Source organism: Lycorma delicatula, chromosome 3, assembly GCF_047948215.1.
Source record: "Lycorma delicatula isolate Av1 chromosome 3, ASM4794821v1, whole genome shotgun sequence".
Lineage (NCBI taxonomy): Eukaryota > Metazoa > Arthropoda > Insecta > Hemiptera > Fulgoridae > Lycorma > Lycorma delicatula.
Genome location: NC_134457.1, coordinates 97,727,966 through 97,748,559, shown reverse-complemented (window position 1 = coordinate 97,748,559; position 20,594 = coordinate 97,727,966). Strand labels below are relative to the sequence as shown.

Here is a 20,594-nt window from a genome sequence, read left to right as displayed (position 1 = left end):
CATCACAATTACTAGAATCGCGAAGCAACAGATTGCTCAACGAGTAGCTAATTTTCAGAAATAAATTACTACCTTGTTCGTTACAACCTTGTAAAATGCAATTTTTATTTAATAAAGAATTACCACTAGACAATAGCATTACCGAACATAAACATTAATCACGTGAATAATAGCAAATAATATGTTTTCGCAAGCGCAAAAAATCAAATAAAAGTTGTATAAACCCTACCTTGTACAATAAAAACAAATTTAAATCATTCAAAATCTGGTGAACTGCATTATAATATGAACCTATTCATTATATTACATTAGATGACAAACACAGACGTACAGTTACGGTTTTGATATGCTAATGTTAGTGTTTTCATGACATGCTTCATCAAGTGAAAAAAATTCGATGATACTGCTTAGAATTCGTAGTTCTTCTTCTGATCTTGTATATATTTAAAATTTAATATTTTTGCCAAATAATATAAGGTGGAAATATAAAAAAAAAATTAATTGAATTATCCGCATAGACTATTTGAACATATTCTAAATTTCTTTTTGCCATCATTATTGGTTAGTAATTTAGTAACGGATTGTCACAGACAGCTTTATGTACTCATAATTCTAGTATTAAAAGTATTTTTGCAAGAAAATTAGTAGGACAAATTTTTGGTATAACAAATTAATAAAATATTCCCTGATTTCAGACAATGTCAGCTCACATCTGTTTTCTCCGTTTCTTACTTTTATGAGTATAATATTCTCGTCTTTGTGAGCTTTTTATAAGGGTTTATTTTTAGTTCTGAACTAAAAATCATTTACTATTTAGTTTAACTAAATATTAAATGGAAATGAAATAGGGAAATACAGAATAAAATAAACCTTTAAAAACTTACTTCAAAAATTGAGGAAAAAATTACAATTAATTTCTTCTTTAATTTTTCTTTTGTAAAATTAGAATATTGTTTATTTGTAATTTAGAACCAACTTCGAAAATCAATTAAATATTTCATTGTACTACATTTTTCCTGTTATAGCTCTATTGCTGCTAAAGCAGTGTAACTATAAAGGGGGAGTACAGCGATTGGCCAAAATCTTTGGCTATCAGTGTTTTTGCAAGTGTCTTCATTTCAAGACACTCTTAGTGAAAAAAAAAATTATAGAAATTTTTGGAAAATGTTTGTACTTGAGTTTTCTTTATTTGATAAATATCTTGGACTGGCTCAAGATAAATTCTTCGAAAATAACTCAAAAAATGTCTATATATGTGACATTAAATTTAGAACAAAATTAAAAAAGGGTGTTGAATATTTAAAAACAATATGGCATACTTGAAATAAAAATCTGTCTTTTTGGGCTTTTTTTAATGAATGTTTTGAAGTCAGATTTATTTATTTTTAAAATTGTTTTTATTTATTTATAATATTGCAAAGGAAGTCTATAATTTATAAATTCATTAATTAGTTGTCTTACTGTTCTCTCATTTATTTATACACTTATGAATGTGCATATAATAAAAACGACATAATACGTAATTAAATTATTTGTAATTTTTTTTTTGAGATGTCGGTCATCTTACTTTTACTTACTTCGGTCGTTTTACCTTCTGAGTTTGGAAATTTGTTGCGTATGAAAAGTCCATGCTTGACCGGAATTCGAACTCGGGATAAAAGGCTGGGATGCTACCATTCACCATGGAGATCGGCATATCTGTAATTATCTATTAACCTACAGTTCATTCACTGTACTACATCAAAGAATATATCATACAGTTTGCTCACAATTAATTTAAAGAATTTTAAAATATTTACATTTAATTGTTTATATACGTATATATAAACAATAAATAAAAAAATTTATATAGTACCATTTATCTGAATCCACAAATAAATTAATGGTACTTGGGTAGTTTATAGCGTTTTATTTCATTTTATCTTTTCATTTCCTCTTATTTAATACCCCACTTGATAATTTTTGAGCAATTAAAAATTGATGATTTGGAAAAACACCGTAAATCATGTCATTAAATTTTCTTTAAACTATCCTATTACCAATTTCACGTACGAGATTGAAACCTATTTCATGATAATCTGTTCAACTGTTCTGGAGTTTCATGATCACAAATAAACAAGCAAACGTCAAAAAATAAATCACCTTCTTAAGTAGTTAGATAAAAAACTTAAAAGATTTATTGGAAAATAAAGACAAACGAAGAGCATTTTTTAAAGAAACTTGTTCAATTTTGAAAATAATGTACTGATCTGTTAGTATATATAATTATTTTGTTTTTAGTTACAAAACTTAGTTACTTAAAAAAAAAAACATCTGCTGTTATATTTGAAATGTCAAGTAAAAATAATAATTTTAACAAAAATAACACTTTTAATCTGACCTTGTACGACGATTTACGTACCTTTATGATATCTGTGATGTGTGAAATATTATTAAACTGAGTAGTACGTTTGTGTTGTTGAAACAGTTCAACATATTTCGTATCGAGACATAAAAGGAGTTGCATCACAATGATTAGAATTTTACTTGCTACGGTTTAAACATCAGACATATTAAGAAACATCAAGGACAGAAAAAAAACGAAATTATATATATTAGGATTGTTTAATTTAAAGACAATTTATTTTATCTGGTTAGAAAATTTATTCAAGTAAGTAGAAATATTTTTTACTTCTCAAACGCTACATTAACTGATTTTCAAAGACTAGACAACTTAGCTAGGCTTTTTTACTCTAGCCCTACAGCGTAAACTCAAAGTTAAGAATAAAATACATTCTTTGCTTGCCATAATTTTTTATTTATTTCATAATTCTCACGTTCTAATAAAAACACAATTAAAGTTAATATTCTTTCTAAATACATCACGAATTACCACGTTTTGAATTTTCAAATTAGAAGAGGAAAGAATACATTTAAAAGGATCCTGTATTTTTATTTTTCTTATTTTATTCTACTTTATTTTCCTTATTCTACTTTAACTATAAAAAATTCATCTTTCTTCTTTTTACCACTAGTAGATACTGTTGCCTAAACCAGGAAATCTTTAAGAAATAAAATAAGTTATGTTATGAAATCTTTAAGAAATAAAAAAAGGCTGAAAACACAGTTGTAGGACTTCAGCTGCGTTCCGGGAAAGTCCTACAATCCTACAACTGTGGGTTGTTTCTGATGCATGGCATACACACACAAACACACAACTTAATTTGAAATATTTATAATTTTATTTAGATATAATATTCGTTTATTTAATTCAATGATTTTAACTAAAGCGCGCCCGTATACCGTATTTAATTCGAGCGGGTCTGGCAGTACTAGCGGCGATGGTCGGCACTAACTAAACTAATGTAATTTCACAACTTACATAGAAACAATTTCTCCTGAACGGTCGGAACTGGTGTAGCCGCGAGGCTTAACGCACCAAGTACCGAATCAACCGGGCGATCGAATTCGATACCCAGCCAGACCAATTTACATTTTTATACTTTAAATATTATTCATTTATTCAATTCTACCGTTCACCTGTGATGTTACTGCAAAGGAGATGAACTCTTAACAGTATTTTTTTGCGGTGGGGGTGCGATTTTGCAAATTTTTTTGTTTGCAAATATTGTTATATTTTGGTAAAAAATGTGCTTAACAGAGAAATATGACTTTAATCAGGCGAAATCTCGAGATACTGAGGGTGACCTTGCTCTACATTCTCACCCCGTTGACCTTTTAAGTTGAAAATTTAATAACATCAGTGCCGCAATATAGAAGTAATCTGACCATGTTTGTTCAAAATTAGTAGTTTTGAAGATATAAGGTGATTTAGAGGCCAACACCGAACACACACGTACTTACGAACATTAACATCCGGAAAATTTCCATTCGGTTTTTTGGGTTCCTTAGGTGTCAAAACGTCAAGATCTGGTGAAAACAGCATATGCCCAAAATTGGACCGATTACAGTACTTTCCCTTCTACAGCTTCAGCTCTGCTATAGCGCTATAGCTCTGCTATAGCGCTATACAGACGGGAAAATAAAAACAATGAAAATAAAACGGAACTAAAAAAAAAGTAAAAAAACAAATTCTTTGTTTTATTTCTTTTATTTTTAAAAGACGACAAAATTTAAAATAACTTTCTGCAATTTATCTGCTCTTAATCTGGCGTTGCCTTCAAAGAAAATGACAGCATTCTTTTACGGATTATATTTTTTAAAACGATTTTATTATTATTTTAAAAAAAATCTTATTTTACATATTTAGTTTTATTTAAAATGCGGATAAATCTACATTAAACGCTAACCTATGAAAAACGCAAATGCGAAACACTTCCATTTTGGTAAAATAGAAAAGGTAATAAAACCTAAAAGGTAAAAAGAAAAGGTAGAAAGGTAATAAAAAAGGTAAAAAGGTAGTAAAACAGCCTCCTCATATTTAGGAATATTTAATATTATTTTACTTAAAAATTAATAGAAGTAGCGTCTTGGACTTTTATTCGGAAGGACTGGGGTTCGAATATATATTCTCGGCCTGACAAAGAAAACAAGAGTTTTTAGAGATTTTTTTGTTCATTTTTCAATACAGTCTATTCGATATATTAGACCAATGATTTTTTCAACTTTTTAGTACTCTCAGTGTAATGCGATTTATCCAACTCTGCTAAATAAGCGGTTGTCTCAATTTTGACCACATAATTTGAAGTGAATCTTCGTCTAACAAGCCATTTCTCAAGTTTGAGAAGAGGAATAAATCGCTGGGAGCCGAATCCGGCTAACAGGGAGCATGTAGAAGCACTTTGGAGCAAGATCATGAGGTTTTGCAGCAACAACTCGAGATGTATGTGCGGCTCTTAATCGTAGTGAAAGAGCTCTTTATTTATGGCCAAATGTGGACGTTTAGCTTGTACCCTTCAGTCGATCCAGTAGTGAAAGTAATACTTTCACGTGATGGTCTTGCTTTTTTTTTTCAGGTAGTCTATGACAAGAACTCAAGTCTAAACTACAAGGCAAGAACTCAACTATGTCAGGCAAGTCTAAACTACAAGAACTCAAAAAACCGTAGCCATGACTTCTCCTGCAAAACCGTTTTCGTTTTCTTTGGTGCACATTCTCCTTCTTCTTCTCACTTTTTTCATTGATGTTTGGTCTACGTCGTTTGTAATTCTGAATCCATGTTTCCTGTACTTTTATAAAACGTTTTTGAAACTCAGCGGAATTAAATACGTCTTAACATCCTTGGGATGTGTTCAGACGAATGTTTTATTGGTTGACTGATAACAAACGCCGCGGGAAGTTTTATTACCTACAAGAGATTGTGTAAAATTAGTAGATACGGTGTATCGAGATGTTTACAATATTAGCATGGTTGCGTACCTTCAGTCGTCGACATTTAATACGGCATTGTGGATTATTTTGATGAATTCGTCGGTTATAGCGGTTTTTTTTTGCATGAAGATTGAATGTAAAACCACGTTTAAATTCAGCAGCCCACTTTTTTATCGTCGAAAACGAAGGAAGAGAATAGAATCTAATTCCACTATTAATTCTAATTCCATTCTGAGAAATGGAATCTTTCTGAGAAATTCCGTAATTAGTGGAATCTAATTCTTTTTGTATGTCCGTCGGGATTAAACCTTTTAGAATAAAATACTTTATTCTAAAAGGTATTACCTGAATACCTTTATTACCTGAAAGTATTACTTTTACTACTGGATCGACTGAAGAGTACAAGCAAAACGTCCACATCTGGCCAAAATAAAGTGCTCTTTTACCACGATTAAGAGCCGCACATACGTCTCGAGTTGTTGCTACAAAACCTCAATTTTATCTATTTTTCAGAAAATTCCAAAACTTGTTTGCATTACTCGATCGCCACAAACAAGCAACTAAAAGCACGTGTTTGAAACTTCGCGGATTGCCATCCAAAGGATCAAGCTTGACAAATATTATAATCATTTGGTCATACTTTCGCCATCTCTCTGTCAGGCAAACAACTTTCTGAATAAACCTGGTGTGTGCGCGTGCGCGCGTTCGAATATATTGTATGTGCTTATATTTTGTAGTTAATTTTCTTAAGATCTTTCTAAAATAGTTTCATTTTAAGAATTTTAATTATTTAAGCAATGGTTATGATAAAAAAAAAAATAAATATAAAATATCAAATCGTTTTTTGACAGTTAAATTTATCGTTTACATCTATCATCAAGTTACATGGAAAAATCTACAACAGGAAATATAAAATAATATAATCTTAACAAAATAAAAGTTCGAAGTATCAAAACCGGTCTATAAGGTGAAGGGTAAGGTATTAACATATGTATATATAATACAAATGAGTCGAAGTGAGAACCTTCTTTTAGTGAAGTTTGTTAATAGATATAAATAGCAAATATCTTAATTTTCTTTTTTATTTACCTAAGAAAGTTGTATGAGAACTTTACACTTGGCATATATTTTCACCATTAATAAGTACAACTAAAGTAGTTACTTTTATTTAAAATTAATTTACTTTTTAGGCAAGTATAGGATTAAGTGAAAATATTCCCGTGAAGTCACAACTATTTACAATAGAAAAAATTTCTCATTCATTTTTTAAATTAATTAACGTAATTGCATTTATGTAATAATAAAAATATTTCAAATTTTCCCATATACTTTATAACATTTTAAATTATATTTTGAGTCGATAAGTATAGATTCAGATTATCTCTTTATACCGTGAGAACTTGAAGGAAATAGAATGTTGTTTTATTATCGCTTAATATTACATTTTTAAACTAATTACCTGTAATCATCTACTAATATATAGCAACTAATATACGCACAGTTAATTATCTTACAATCTGGATATATATATATATATTTAATTAAATAAAATGTCTTTTCTTTCTTCTTTTTTAACCTCCGGATCCACCGTTAGTTATTGCTTCAGAGGATGAGGTGAATGATAAGTAGCGTGTGAAAATACCATGCCTGACTGGGATTCGAACCCGGGCCTCCGGTTGAAAGGCGAAGACGCCTTTTAGCCGGTGGGTATCTCGGTGGCCGGGATGCCCACCGGGTTGGTCTAGCGGTAAACTCGTCGTCGTAAATCAACTGATTTCGAAGTCGAAGTTCTCAGGTTCAAACCCTAATAAAGGTAGTTTACTTTTATTCGGATTTGAATAGTAGATCGTGCATACCGATGTTCTTGTTGAATAAATCTTGTTTCAATAAATCACATGACTTAGGAGTAGTCGACCTGAGTTTGTTCAAGACTATAACTTTACCGGTACAGTTACATTACACTGATAAGTCGCTAATGACTTTAATTGTTGATGCGACTATAAATAAAAGTATTAATTAAAATAAAAATACTCATTATAAGACCAACAATAGCTTCAAAAATCATTTGAAAAATGAAATAAATAATAATTATAAAAATATAAAAAAAATCAGGTTTAGTGGAAAGAAAAATCAAGTTTTGAGTTTTGTACAATTCAGACAGTATAGTAACGTACATTGTGTAAGAAAAATTTCAATAAACAGTTGTTGTATGGTTTTTTACTTGCTTGTACGAAGTAAAGGAAGTATTGTAATCGCGAAAAATTTCGGTTTTCAGATTTCATCGGAAATATCCATTCTGGCCATCTCTGAATCCATTTTGACTAGTTTCGGTGTGACGTCTGTACGTACGTAGAGACGTAACCCACCGGGTTGGTCTAGTGATGAATGCATCTTCCCAAATCAGCAGATTTGGAAGTCGAGAGTTCCAGCGTTCAAGTCCTAGTAAAGGCACTTTTATACGGATTTGAATACTAGATCGTGGATACCGGTCTTCTTTTGTGGTTGGGTTCAATTAACCACACATCTCAGGAATAGTCGAACTGAGACTGTACAAGACTATACTTCATTAATACTCATACATATCATCCTCATTCATTCTCTGAAGTAATACCTGAACGGTAATTTCCGGAGGCTAAACAGGAAAAAGAAAGATTATATACGTACGTACGTATACACGTATCTATCTCGCATAACTCAAACACGATTAGCCGTACAATGTTGAAATTTTGAATTTGGAACTGTTATAACACGTAGTTGTGCACCTCTTCTTTTTATTGTAATCGACTTGACCAAAAATATTCAAAAAATTTGGATTTTGGGCTTTTTCTTAACTGCAGGAATAAGCCCTCATTTAGAGCTTTTTCGACGATATATCATAAGTGGTACTTATTTTCATCGGTTCCAGAGTTATAGCCAAATAAAATGTTAATTAATGAAATATTTGGATCTACAAGGGGAAGGCTTATAGGTTCGAATCAGACTTCATTTCCTTTTCTTTTTTTAACTTTTTTTTTAATTTAAGTATATTGATTTATTAATATTAAATTTAAATATTTATTAAAATTATAAAAAAAAAAAATTGCAATAAGTAATAATTCAATAACAATAAAAAAAAAAAGAAATAATCAGAGGTTATTAGTGAAATAACATTCTATGTACTTTTAAAATGTGTATTTGTAATTTAATAGGTGTACAAGTAAGTCATGTCATGTCTATATTTGATTTTTTGTATAAAAATATAGGCTATCAATAGAGAAAAATTTTTTATGATGTTTATTGTGTAAATGTTTGCACATATAAAACCACATTTATCTAATGTGTTATGCATCTATTCCAGTCTTTTCTATGGCCATAATATTTGTAAAGCATCCGTGGTACCAATTACAACTGCTATTTCTGAGATTAATGATTTTAAAACAAATAATATTGCTGTAGTGAATAAAATGTCCCTTCTGGGGCTGAACATTATCTTAATTTCTGTTGGGTTCTATTTTCCTAATAAGCCTAGCAAGGATTGGTTAGAAGAATACTCTTGAAGATAGTCGTATTGTTTTCATGTTAGATAGTAGTTGTTTTCATGTTAGATAACCAATAAATTGTAAAATTATGACAGTTTAAATGATTACATTTTAAAATAAAAATATTAGCATAGCAGACAGGAATGGATAGCTATCTAAAATATCTATTGGATTGTATGTCAAATAACTGGTATAAGAAAAATTATAAATGAAGGATTTTTGCTTCAATTAGTCAAAAATAAATAATTAGTCTAAATTAATTGTTTAGGTTATCAAACAAATGTTTTGCTTTAATTAAAAAAAAAAAATTAGTCTAAATTAATTATTTAGGTTATCAAACAAATTAAAAAAAATTTTTAATTTTCATTTTACAAAAGTGCTATAATTATCTCTATTCAGATCGTATTTATATACATAGTATAGATCACGTCAATATAAGACATTATAAATAAAAATACAGATTGTAAGATAAAAATTTATATGTTTAATTTTCACATTAATTATTTAATTACAAACATATGAAATAATGATAATGAAATAATAACATATGAAATTATTGTTTCCATAAAATGAAATACTTTAATTGAATTTGAAATAAAATGTTGGAAAGATTTTTTCAGATAGTTAAATAATTTATTAAAAATGGTTATGGAAGCATAATAAGGCCCTTTTTCTTAAGTGGAAATATTATGTTGAGTCATACCAAAAGAAGATACATTGTCTGGTTTTATAGTAGTGGATGTTGTTATTTTTTTAAGAATATGTGAGTATTATTTCTAGCAAAGACTGCATGTTCATAAATAAAAATCACAGATAAGTTAACGCATTTAATTTTGCTAAATATAGGTTTATACGATTCATACTTATGGGCACTAGTAAGATCTAAGCTTAATTTTTTATTAAGAACTTCTGAATAAAACATGGCTTAATTTTGTTACAAACTAAATCAATTTAGACGTCGTACGAGAAGTCATATAATAAAACACTCAGGAATTTCCCTTGTAGGTACATAAATGCTATCCTTAACAATAATTTGAATTCATCCAGGCGATCAGCAATACTATGTCTACCTGAGAATATTTCAGATATTATATACCTTATTATCTACATCTATGAAACTAAGTATATAACTATTAAGTTTTTGTGAAACTGAAAATTTATTTGATCAGCTCGTAAAATGCCATAATACCATCTGAACAAAAAGCTCCATCAGTATACAAATTTTAAAACCTCAGAATCGGTTCAAGTAAAGATATTTGTTTATATATTTTGAGAACAACCACTGTGTTATTAGTTTTTTAAACTTTCTTTAAAAAAAGGAGAAGATTCTCAATTTGATCCGCTCGCTGTTTTCCTGTATGTTTAATCTTTAATCTTTATTAAATGAACAGACTTTAATGTTTTTTTTTGTTTTTGTTTTATATAAAAAGTTTTTCTTCTGACCCTGATGTAAGATATATCCAGGTGGACTAAATTAAATGTGCATTTTATTAACTATGTAAATATACTATTTAAGTATATTTTGTACATGTTTTCATGATTTTCATTGTTTTATATTGGACTATATTACATAATTATACAAGATAATGTTATTCTGATATTAAAAATATTTATGCATGAAACTACAGAAAAAAATAATGGGAAAACTTGAAAATCTTTTTTCATTCCAGACAGTATTAATCATTCTTGATAGTCTCTTCAATTAATACACTCTTTACATTGTCTTTTTGCATTCCTATTATTATTTTTATGAACACAGGTTTTTTTTTCTTGCATTACTTGAAAACAGTTATTTTATCGGCAACAACTTTTATCAGCTTACTGATATTTTAAAAATATTGCTAGTGTAAGTATTTTGCTATAAGCAAAATTAAAATTTATTAAAATATGGAAAAAGCTTTGAAAAATTAAAAAAACAAAAAACAAAACAAAGTTGTAAAAATACTTTTTAATTTTTCTTTAATTTGTTAAATTTTGAATTTTTAACTTATTAAATTTTTTGTTTTTGAATCATTACCATTTATATTTAAATTTTACCACATTTCCTTTAATTTATATAAACTTATTTTTTTTTAGGACACGATAAGAAAATGTCAAATTTACATGCTACTGGTCTTATTATTCCACAAACAAATAATAAAGACCTTATCACTGCATTTTCTGAAAACATTTTTATCATAATGTGGTTGATATAACACTTTATGTTAAACTAGCAATCCTTCGATTATAATATTCTCTTACTATTACAAGAAATCTCTAGTTAAAATTTTAGAAAAAAATTTTCCCCAAATTTTATTTAAGTTTTAATTTCTTAAATTATCTACCAACAATTACGTTAAATAGATTGCTTAATATTTACAATCCAAATTCATGACAAATATTTTATTAATTACAATCAAAAATTTGTTTTCATTTTTGTATTGAAAAAAAAATAGCTTCAACAAATCTGCTGAAAGATTACTTTAATTATCAAAAAATGTTTCGGATTTGGAAACTTTGTGGTTTGGGGAAAAAATAAAAACAAGAGTAAAAGTAATTAAAATAAAATAAAAGAATTAATGCAAGAATTAAATTTATCTTATGAAGATTTACTTAATAAATCCGGAAGATTAACATTTGTTATTACAGATCCAAATTTTTATTCGGATCTTTAAAGTAAGAACTTTTAATTATACAAAAAGGGTTTATTCAGAAGAGGATCGTAAAGCAAGATCATTAAGAATGACTAAATATTGGGAGAAAGAAAAAGCTAAGAACTTAAGACCAAAAGATCGGCAAAAAAGACTTGAATTTTCTGACTAAAGTGGTCCTTTGCAGCCTTAAAAGTAAAAAAAAAAAAAAATAAAATAAAAATAAAAGAAAGGAATAGGACATAAATTATGGCAATTATTTAGCTACATAATAGTGTAATGAGAAAGATTATTATGTACAAAATGCAGTAAGATCTCATATATAACATTATTAGCAGCTAGTAGAGATGTTCAGTTCAAGAAAAAATGTACTCAGTACATTTAAGGTATTAAGGAATATTATCAGTATGTGCAATTTATTTAAATGGTTTTAGTAGGTAATTATGTTTTTATTCTTTTAAATTTATGTGAATAATAAATTTTTTAAAAATTTCCTTTTGTTTCAGATTACAAAATGAGTTCAAATAAATATCGAATTCCAGAGTTGCGAGCTAGTTTATGTGGTTGTACATTAGAAACTGCTTCAAAGATAATAGGATGGTTTTATCTGGTAATTTATTTACTAATTATTTTTAAGAATTAATACTAATGATAATTAATATTGCTTGGGTTAAACACTCAGATTCAAACTTTTTTCGAAATTTCTAACAACAAATGTTTCTAAAACAGGCTTAATACAAATAGTAAAATGAATATGTAACTCTCCTGTTAAGGCAATAGAAAAATCATTTAAAATAAAATGAAACTAATTGCAGATTGAAATAATAAATTAAAATGAAGTGCTCATGATGCAATAAATAATTTAAATGAGATATTTTATGATATTGAAATTCTACTTCTCTTAATGTATTTTATGAAAACTTCAGTTTCAGAATTAATATAGCAATTTATTTAGAATACTTTCATCTTGTATTGTTCTTTTAAAATAAAACTAATTACATACAATTTACTCTTAATTCTTCATAAGATAATAATCATAGTAGATAATTTTATGTTTCTTGTATAGCCTACCATATTGTTGTATGCTTTGCTGTGATGTGAGTAAACCAAAGATGTGAATTTAAGACAAAGTTAAGTTATTCCAAAGAGAAACTTTAATATTTTTGTGAAATGTTGAGCCAGTGTTAGGCACTAACAATATTTTTATGAAAAAACTAACATTATACATTTATAAAAAAAAACAAAAAATGAAAGACGTTAGCATTATAGAAACAAGTTGATAGAAACAAGTACAAGGAAAATAAAATAGATTTTTCTAAATTTATTATGTCATAAACTATATATATATATATATATATATATATATATATATGTCCTATGTATTATATATTAGTCTATCTAAAATGGTGGGCTGGCATTTTCAGATTCTACGTTCAAAATGAACAAAAAATCTCCTATGAAAAAAAGTTGACTTCCCCTTAATTTTGTTTCTGTTTGCCATTTTGTGTTTATTAGTGAAAAATGTATATCTCAATATCAGAGTGAAAAATCAGAGTAATATTTGGTACATACATTTATACCAACGTTGTCTAATAAATAAAAAATTACAGTGTTAACACTAACAAATTTCAGAATGGCAGTCTTTACAATTTTTCAATGCTTTATATCTTTAGATTTTTTAAAAATTAGGATGGTGACACTAACAGTATTCTGCCAATTTAGTTTGAATTCTACTCATTGTTGTCGTAAAATTGTGGTTACTTGTTTAGATGGCTTAGTTTTTTTGACATAATTTTGATTGTGTTGAATTATTTTTGTGAATCATATTGAGTAGTGTTTTTGTGTTTGTTGTACTCCAAAACTGTACCTATATTTTTCCCCTTGAATCTGAATTTAAAAAAAATTGAAATTCTGTTTAGAATTTTTTGTTTAAAAAATGCTGCGTTTCTTCATTCATACAGAATATGCTGATATGATTTTGTGATACCACAAAAGTTGTACACAAGCTGTGGTGGAGGAATACCAACGTAGATATCTTGGACGAGTAGTTTCCAAAGTACTTTGTAGAATTTTTAATAATTTTTCTGAAAATGGTATACTTTTTAGCGGTCATGTTTCATCAGAACATCAACTGGTACATGGTGAAAGGGAAAACATTCTTCTGGTGGTACAGCTTAGTCCTACAACACACACGCTTTAGTCTACAACACTACACAATTTAATATTCCACAAAGTACAGTATGGAGGACATTATTGCTTATGTACTGTATCATCTCATGTTCAGAAAGTTCAACACCTCAAGCTTGGTGACCACACCAGATGACTGCAGTTCTGTCAATGGGTTAACAGTAATTACCTCTTAATTCCGTTCTTACTATTTTCGGACAAAACTACTTTTACCCATAATGGCATAAACAACACACATTGGTGGTCGAAAAAAAACCCAAATGCTGTAGTTGAATGAAATTTCCACCAATGATTTTCGGTGAATGTTTGGTGTGGCATGATCGACAACCAGTTAATAGGCCTTTTCATACTAGAACAACGTGCCAATGATGAGAAATTATCTGGAATTTTTAAACAATGAATTTCTTATAGTGCTTGAAAATTTCTTACTGGTGAAACAAATTGAAGTGTGTTATCGACTTGATGGAGCACCAACAGATTTCATGAATGAAGTTAACAATTCTTAGATGAAAAATTTACTAATTAATGGATTGGATGTAGAGGGCTGGTAAATTGACCATCTAAATTATCCACTGGTTGTCTCGGTAATCTCTAACAAGTTATTGTTGCAGATTACTATTATGAATGACCCAATACACGCACTGATTATTTTTTATGGGAATGTTTGAAATACGAGCAATACAAGCAAAATTTACACACACATGACCAACTGATCTCTCGCATTCTCATTGCTGCTAACCTCATCAAGGAACGTATATGTATTATTAAGTTGGCAGAAAATTTAAGGAAGTGATTTAAAACAAAGCATTTTAGGACATATGTTTATGTGAAGTTAAAAATAATGAGAAATTGATATTAATGAAAAAGTTCAGATAAACATATGTCCTAAAATGCTTCGTTTGCGAGTTACGGCTAGTGAACGATTTTGATCGGATTTTAGGTAGCCCAGTGATATGAGGTCATACTGAAATTTTTAGGATGTTACTTAAGAAACAGAATTAGTGATTTATTATGATTTTTGACTTGAAAAATTGAATAAAATTAATCCCAGAACTGCACCGGCAGTAGGTTTTGAGAAATGTGGGGTGAAAACCAAAAAATTGGGGTAAATAACCCTTTTTTTATGTTTGATAATACAATAACTTTGTTGGATGGGTAATAAATGGATAAAACTTTTGGTTGTGAGATTAAACAAAAAATTATGAATATGTGCCATTGCCTTAAAAAGAAGCAGCAGTCAAGGGAAACTTCATTTACAATAGCATAATTTAAAAGAGAAGCTTCAAGGAAGACCTACTGAAGAGAGAACGTGTTAAAGTAATTTTTCTATTTGCCACATGAATATGTCATGTATAAAAACTGGATGTGTCAATGAATTTCTATATTCTAGGAGGAGAGTTGTTCGTGCAATGGCAACAAAGGCTATGAAAGACAAGGAATATGAGTACATGTGGCTAAGAAATGGTAAATCTGTTAACATTCAATTAACTGAACGATACTGTGAATGAAAGTAAAAATTTTCATTTGTTTATATATCAGTTAGAAATATTTTGTAAGTATATATTTTCTAAAATTATAATATTATCTGTAAAAGTAAAAATCTGGATTTATGAAAATGAGATAAGGTTGAATAAAATTAATAATTATTAATGTGTAAGGGAACTTTAATCACTGTTCAAGACTGAGTGAAGTAATGGTGAATAAGAATATCCCAAGCCCAGCGCCAGCTTAAATTTGTTACCTGCAATTGGAATCTTAATTCACTTTTGTTACGATAAGTTAAAAGTGTGATGTTATAGCACTATATCTATTGATATAGTAAATCATGGTATTCCATGATTTCTCAGAAATTATTTTTATTCAAAAAATTACAAGTTTATCTAGCCTTATTAAATCTGATTGCCTTTTTATAGTAGAATGGTGAATATGAATTTCTTATAAGATAAAAATTACATAGATAAGTATAATTTTATGACGAACTAATGATATAAAACTTACATTAATACAAGTTAATTAAATTGTGTATACATCATATTTAAATTAAAGTTTACAGGTCAGTTACAGTTTTCAGTTCTATCACGGGTATGCATTTAATAGATCATTTGTTATGTATTTTGTTTTCTAATTCACCCTGAAATGGTTGTTATCAATATGAATAAAGATAATCAAATAAAGCTAGTTAAGTAAATTCACATACCTATAACTTGGGTGTTAGCTGTTCAGTATTTTATTAATGGTCTAACAATGATAACACAAAAGTGAGGTAAGGTAATTGAAAAGGAAAGGTAAAACTCTGAAAAACTTAAACCATGGGATAGATATTTTCTTTATAAGTAGGATTAAGAAATGAAATGAATAGGATAAATTAGGACTTAAAACTTAGAAGGAAAATAATTCCTATAATTTGTTTTTTCTTTAAAATAAAAATAAAAAACCAAAATCATTATTTCAGGAGATGAGATCTAGAATACTCTATTATGCTTTTTTTAATTTTTAAATAGAGCTAAATCACAGTTTGATGCTAGATAAACTTTTAATAGTTTAAATAAAGTAAACTCACTAAACTCTACTTCATATTAGTTATAATTAAAGTTCTTAATTAATAGTTCATGAAGATAATTAAAATATAATTACATTAGAGGGGGGTACAAATACAAAAAATTCAAAATAAGTTAAATATAGATCAATGTATGATTTTTTTAAACAAAATAGCCACTAATAAGTTCATATTCAGTTTATTACTATTTTATCTTAAAAAAATGTTACTGAAAAACATTCAATTTTTTGTAAACAACAAAAATAAAATGAAATTTAAATGGTAGGATAAATTTTACTGATGTAATGGAAAAAAAATTGGTAGCAGTAATTTCATATTAATCTAATGCACATATTTTTATAACATATTCACTGAAAATTTAAATGTTAGCTTGAAGTAAGCAGTGATGTTTGCTAACATTAAAAAAGTATGAGTACTTTATAACATTATTTTATACTGATTTAAAAAAAAGTAATGTTATGGGATTTTCTAAAACATAGAATATAAAACAGGTAGGATTTACATACCAATATAATTAATATACTTCATTATCACAACTAATATTGTGAAGTTCATTTCCATTGGCAAGACTCTTATAAAAATAAAAATACTGCTCCTTATTATTTTGCCTGACACATATAACTGGTTGTTGAGTTATTCTTGTGGAATTGCAATTGGCCCATAGTATAAATGTTGAAAAATCTTTTTACACATTGAAGCTTGCACTTGCTTTAAGTTAAGGAAGTTCTTGAAATTTTCATTATGACTATACCTAAAATATATATGTATTAAATTGCCCATAGAAAACCCAAAGTGAACAATTCTGAGCCACTGAACACATTTATGATCACTATAAACTATTCTGTAGTTTAGAAATTACTTCTGCAAGACTTGAAAATTAAAATCTTCTTCGCTCATTCTGACAACCTTGTAGAGTTTTGAACCACAGCATAAAACCAGATGGATCATATATGTATTCAAATTTTTGGCTGCTTTCTCAATACATGTGTACGTCTATCAGACAGAAAATTTCCCTCTATCTACTCTTCATTTTCTGCATTACTTCACTATTTTTTACACTATTCATTCAATTTTCTCCTCTCTCCTCCATTTTCATATTTCAATTATCTCTAGTCTTTCTTTTTCCTTTCAGCATTTTACAAGAAGCTTCCTCAAATCTAACTCAATTTATTTATTGTAGGCTTAAAACCTTGTTACTCTGTGATTCACCACACTACAGAATGTTTATTAAAAAAATTACTTCTGATTAGGATTTTTGAGTATTGCATTTGATGTTGTGATATGAGTATTTAATGGGCTGTTGCAGAAAGGAATAAATACATAATTACGATCATGAAATACAAACTCTTTGTTAAAAAAAAAAAAAATTCACAATATCAAGTGAAATGGAAAAGTTGTTGCAATGATAAAAATGTTAGAATAACTATTTTCAACAATAATATTTTATAAATTGTAATTAGAATAATTGCTGTTTTTTAGTATAATTTTTTTTATAACTAATGATAGTTTATTTCTATCAGTTGTGTGCATATAGAAAATAAAATTTGTACTACTTTAGTTGTAAACAGTGACTAAAAGAAAGTGAAAAAGTAAACAGCGTAAAAGAAAGGCTAGAGACAATTGAAATATGAAAATGGAGGAGAGAGGACAAAATTGAATGAATATTTGATTCAAATATTTTATTTATTGATTATATGTATATATTATTTTGTAAAAGTTATTATAAGCAATTTTATAGACTTTTCAAAATTTAATTAGGTTATAAAATAAGATTATGCAATCTTGTTACTGTTTCTAAGGTATCTATAGTAAAAAAAAAAAAAAAAAAAACATTTAAAAAATATTGCTTACTCAGTTTTATTTTGTTGTAATAGACTGGAAATATCATTTTATTGATATTCTTATGTGTATGTAAAGATAAAAATAGTATCTGCAAATGTGTTAATGCACTAAAATTTGTTTTAAAAAAAAAAAACTTTCTAAATGACGTATATAATTCATGTTGAGATTGTTCACACAAGGATATATGTGGTCGAGGGGTAATTTCAATTCTTATATGTTGCAAATTTACAGTCTTCATCATCTTTTGCATTTTAATATTTTCTCCATTCATCCATCAATTACACTGTATTCTGTTATCTATGGCTTTCTATCAGTTTTTTTTTCATTCTAAAATCTCTTCTTCTCTCCCTCACTAATTATTAATATTTTAAAATTTAGCTGTTTCTTTTATAAACAACACATGTTTATTCAACTGGATCATTCCTTCATAGGCACAATATTCATCAGCCATTTAGTCAAACCTCTTTAAAAATGAGAGTAAAATCTCTATGGTTGAATAGAGCCTGAAACTTCTGAAGCACACCATTCCCTAATTCTGGTATGAATTCATAGTCCTTTGGTTAAGAGGAGTTTCCTGCTTTTGTGGTTTGTTTTTAGTGATCATTAACATTAAATTCATTCCTTTAAGGAAATATAGGATACCACAATGAAATTTGGAGTGGTGAAAATACCAGCTACCTCCACAGGCTGTATCCCAAGTTGCTTAATAAATAAATATCTCTACATCCTGCTCCTTTTGAAATTTTCACCTCTTCACAATTCAAATTTGTCACTCCAAAAATGGTAATAGTCTTGAAAGAACATGACTTAAACATACCAATGTGATGAATAAAGGCTCTATTCTGGGCATTGTGCAAATTTAGAAGAGTTTAGTTTAGACTACAGCTACATTTAATTTAACCTTTATTTTGATAAGAAAGTTGTACAGTATTTGCAATCTATTTTTTGTTAGTATATTAATTTCTAAAATATGTTTGATATGCAGATTGTTGGAGGACTGACAGTAATAGGAGCAGTAATTATAAACTTCCTAATCAAGCAAGTACCTGAATCCAAAATGTATAAAGATTCAGAACATGATAAGAAAGATTTATTCAATATATTCCTTATAGGATTTGGTGGTAAGATATTTTTTTAAGTTATATTTTTTATTTTTTTAAATCTTAAGTGAACAGAGAAAACATCAACAATTTACATTTAATCTTAGACTGACGTGAACAATCAATAGTTTACATCATACAGACAACAATTTTAAGGTGAAGCTCACCTTTACTTACCTGATGAATGTACATTAGCATCAAACCAGAAAAATAATGGGAAATAACTATTTGTGTGAGTTCTACAGGATGAACAAGCATATGTTACAGTCATTGGTCTTTTTTGAAAGCATCTTAATATCTAAAGCATGGTGGTGTTTTTCACTGAATTTTTTTTGTTTAAGCATTTTTGAGGTGAATTAGCAAAGTTGTTGAGGATATTTATTTTCATCTTTGCTTTGGAGCTTACATTTTTTATATATTCTTCAAAATTTTCTGTCACATTCAAATCAAAGTTCCCCATCCTCTTCAATTTTTAAAAAAGCCAATACCAGTTTGAAACAACAAATGTCGTGTTTCATTTAATTTGAAACAAAGCACTTTGTTGTAGAGAGTTAAAAAATTATTTGGACTTGGTTTTTGTTATTTGTTACCAGTATTTGTTTTAATTTAATTAAGAACATAGTCATTGCAATATTACTTATATTTGGGATTGTAGATGCCTAGGAAATTTTTATTTCCACTAAATTTTATTTCAATTTAAATTTGTTTTATCTAAATTTTGTTTTAATTTAGTGATTAAAAGATAATTTGTTTATCCTTTTATTCTCTAGATAGCCATAGTTCTTGTAGGGAGGTTTGAGGATAAGGCTTCACTCCCAATTCTGTAGCTAAATAAGAACAGTTGAACAATTGTAAGATTTTCTCATAATATTGGTATGAATAAATTTTGGAAAAAGAACAATTTTTCAAAGGAAAAAAGAACTAAAAAAAAATTCTGTATTTTGGGCTAAACTTGTACTAAGAAGGCCCTGGATGCTATGTGACTTTTTATTGAGCATATAACTCATAGTAAATGTAATGTATATTCCCTGATAGCCAACAATTATCCCTGTCATGCCTGAAAAATTAGAGATATAAATTTATTTTCTGGGTATAGGGAATTTGAAATTGGACTTGTAAATATTATATTTCCAGTAAATGTTTTTAAACAATATACGGTCCATCAGTTGATAACATTGTCAGTTATCATCTTGGTTAGGATTAAAATATTTGCAAGTTATTTGTTGTATTTATTTTCAATATAGCTCAATATCAACATAAGGATATCACTTATATATATATATATATATGACCATAATTAAATAATTCATTATCAAAAATTCAACTTTACGAGGTAATGATCTTTAACAATCAAGTGTCAAAATAAAATGAATTTTATAAAATTATTTTTTGATAAAGTTTAGTAATTAATAAATTAAAAACACTTATTATTAAATCAACTTTTTATCTA

General features: G+C 27.9%; 1 protein-coding gene across 2 annotated transcripts in view; it reads left to right on the top strand.

Annotated features, from left to right (window-relative positions):
* Window positions 1-20,594, top strand: part of LOC142321806 (uncharacterized) — a 140,811-nt gene that overhangs the window by 102,024 nt on the left and 18,193 nt on the right. For both annotated transcript variants that reach the window (XM_075360208.1, XM_075360207.1), the window contains 2 exons: window positions 11,965-12,068; window positions 19,030-19,165. In XM_075360208.1, the coding sequence (XP_075216323.1) occupies window positions 11,973-12,068; window positions 19,030-19,165 (232 nt within the window). In that variant the 5' untranslated portion in view covers window positions 11,965-11,972. The remainder of the gene's footprint in view (window positions 1-11,964; window positions 12,069-19,029; window positions 19,166-20,594) is intronic.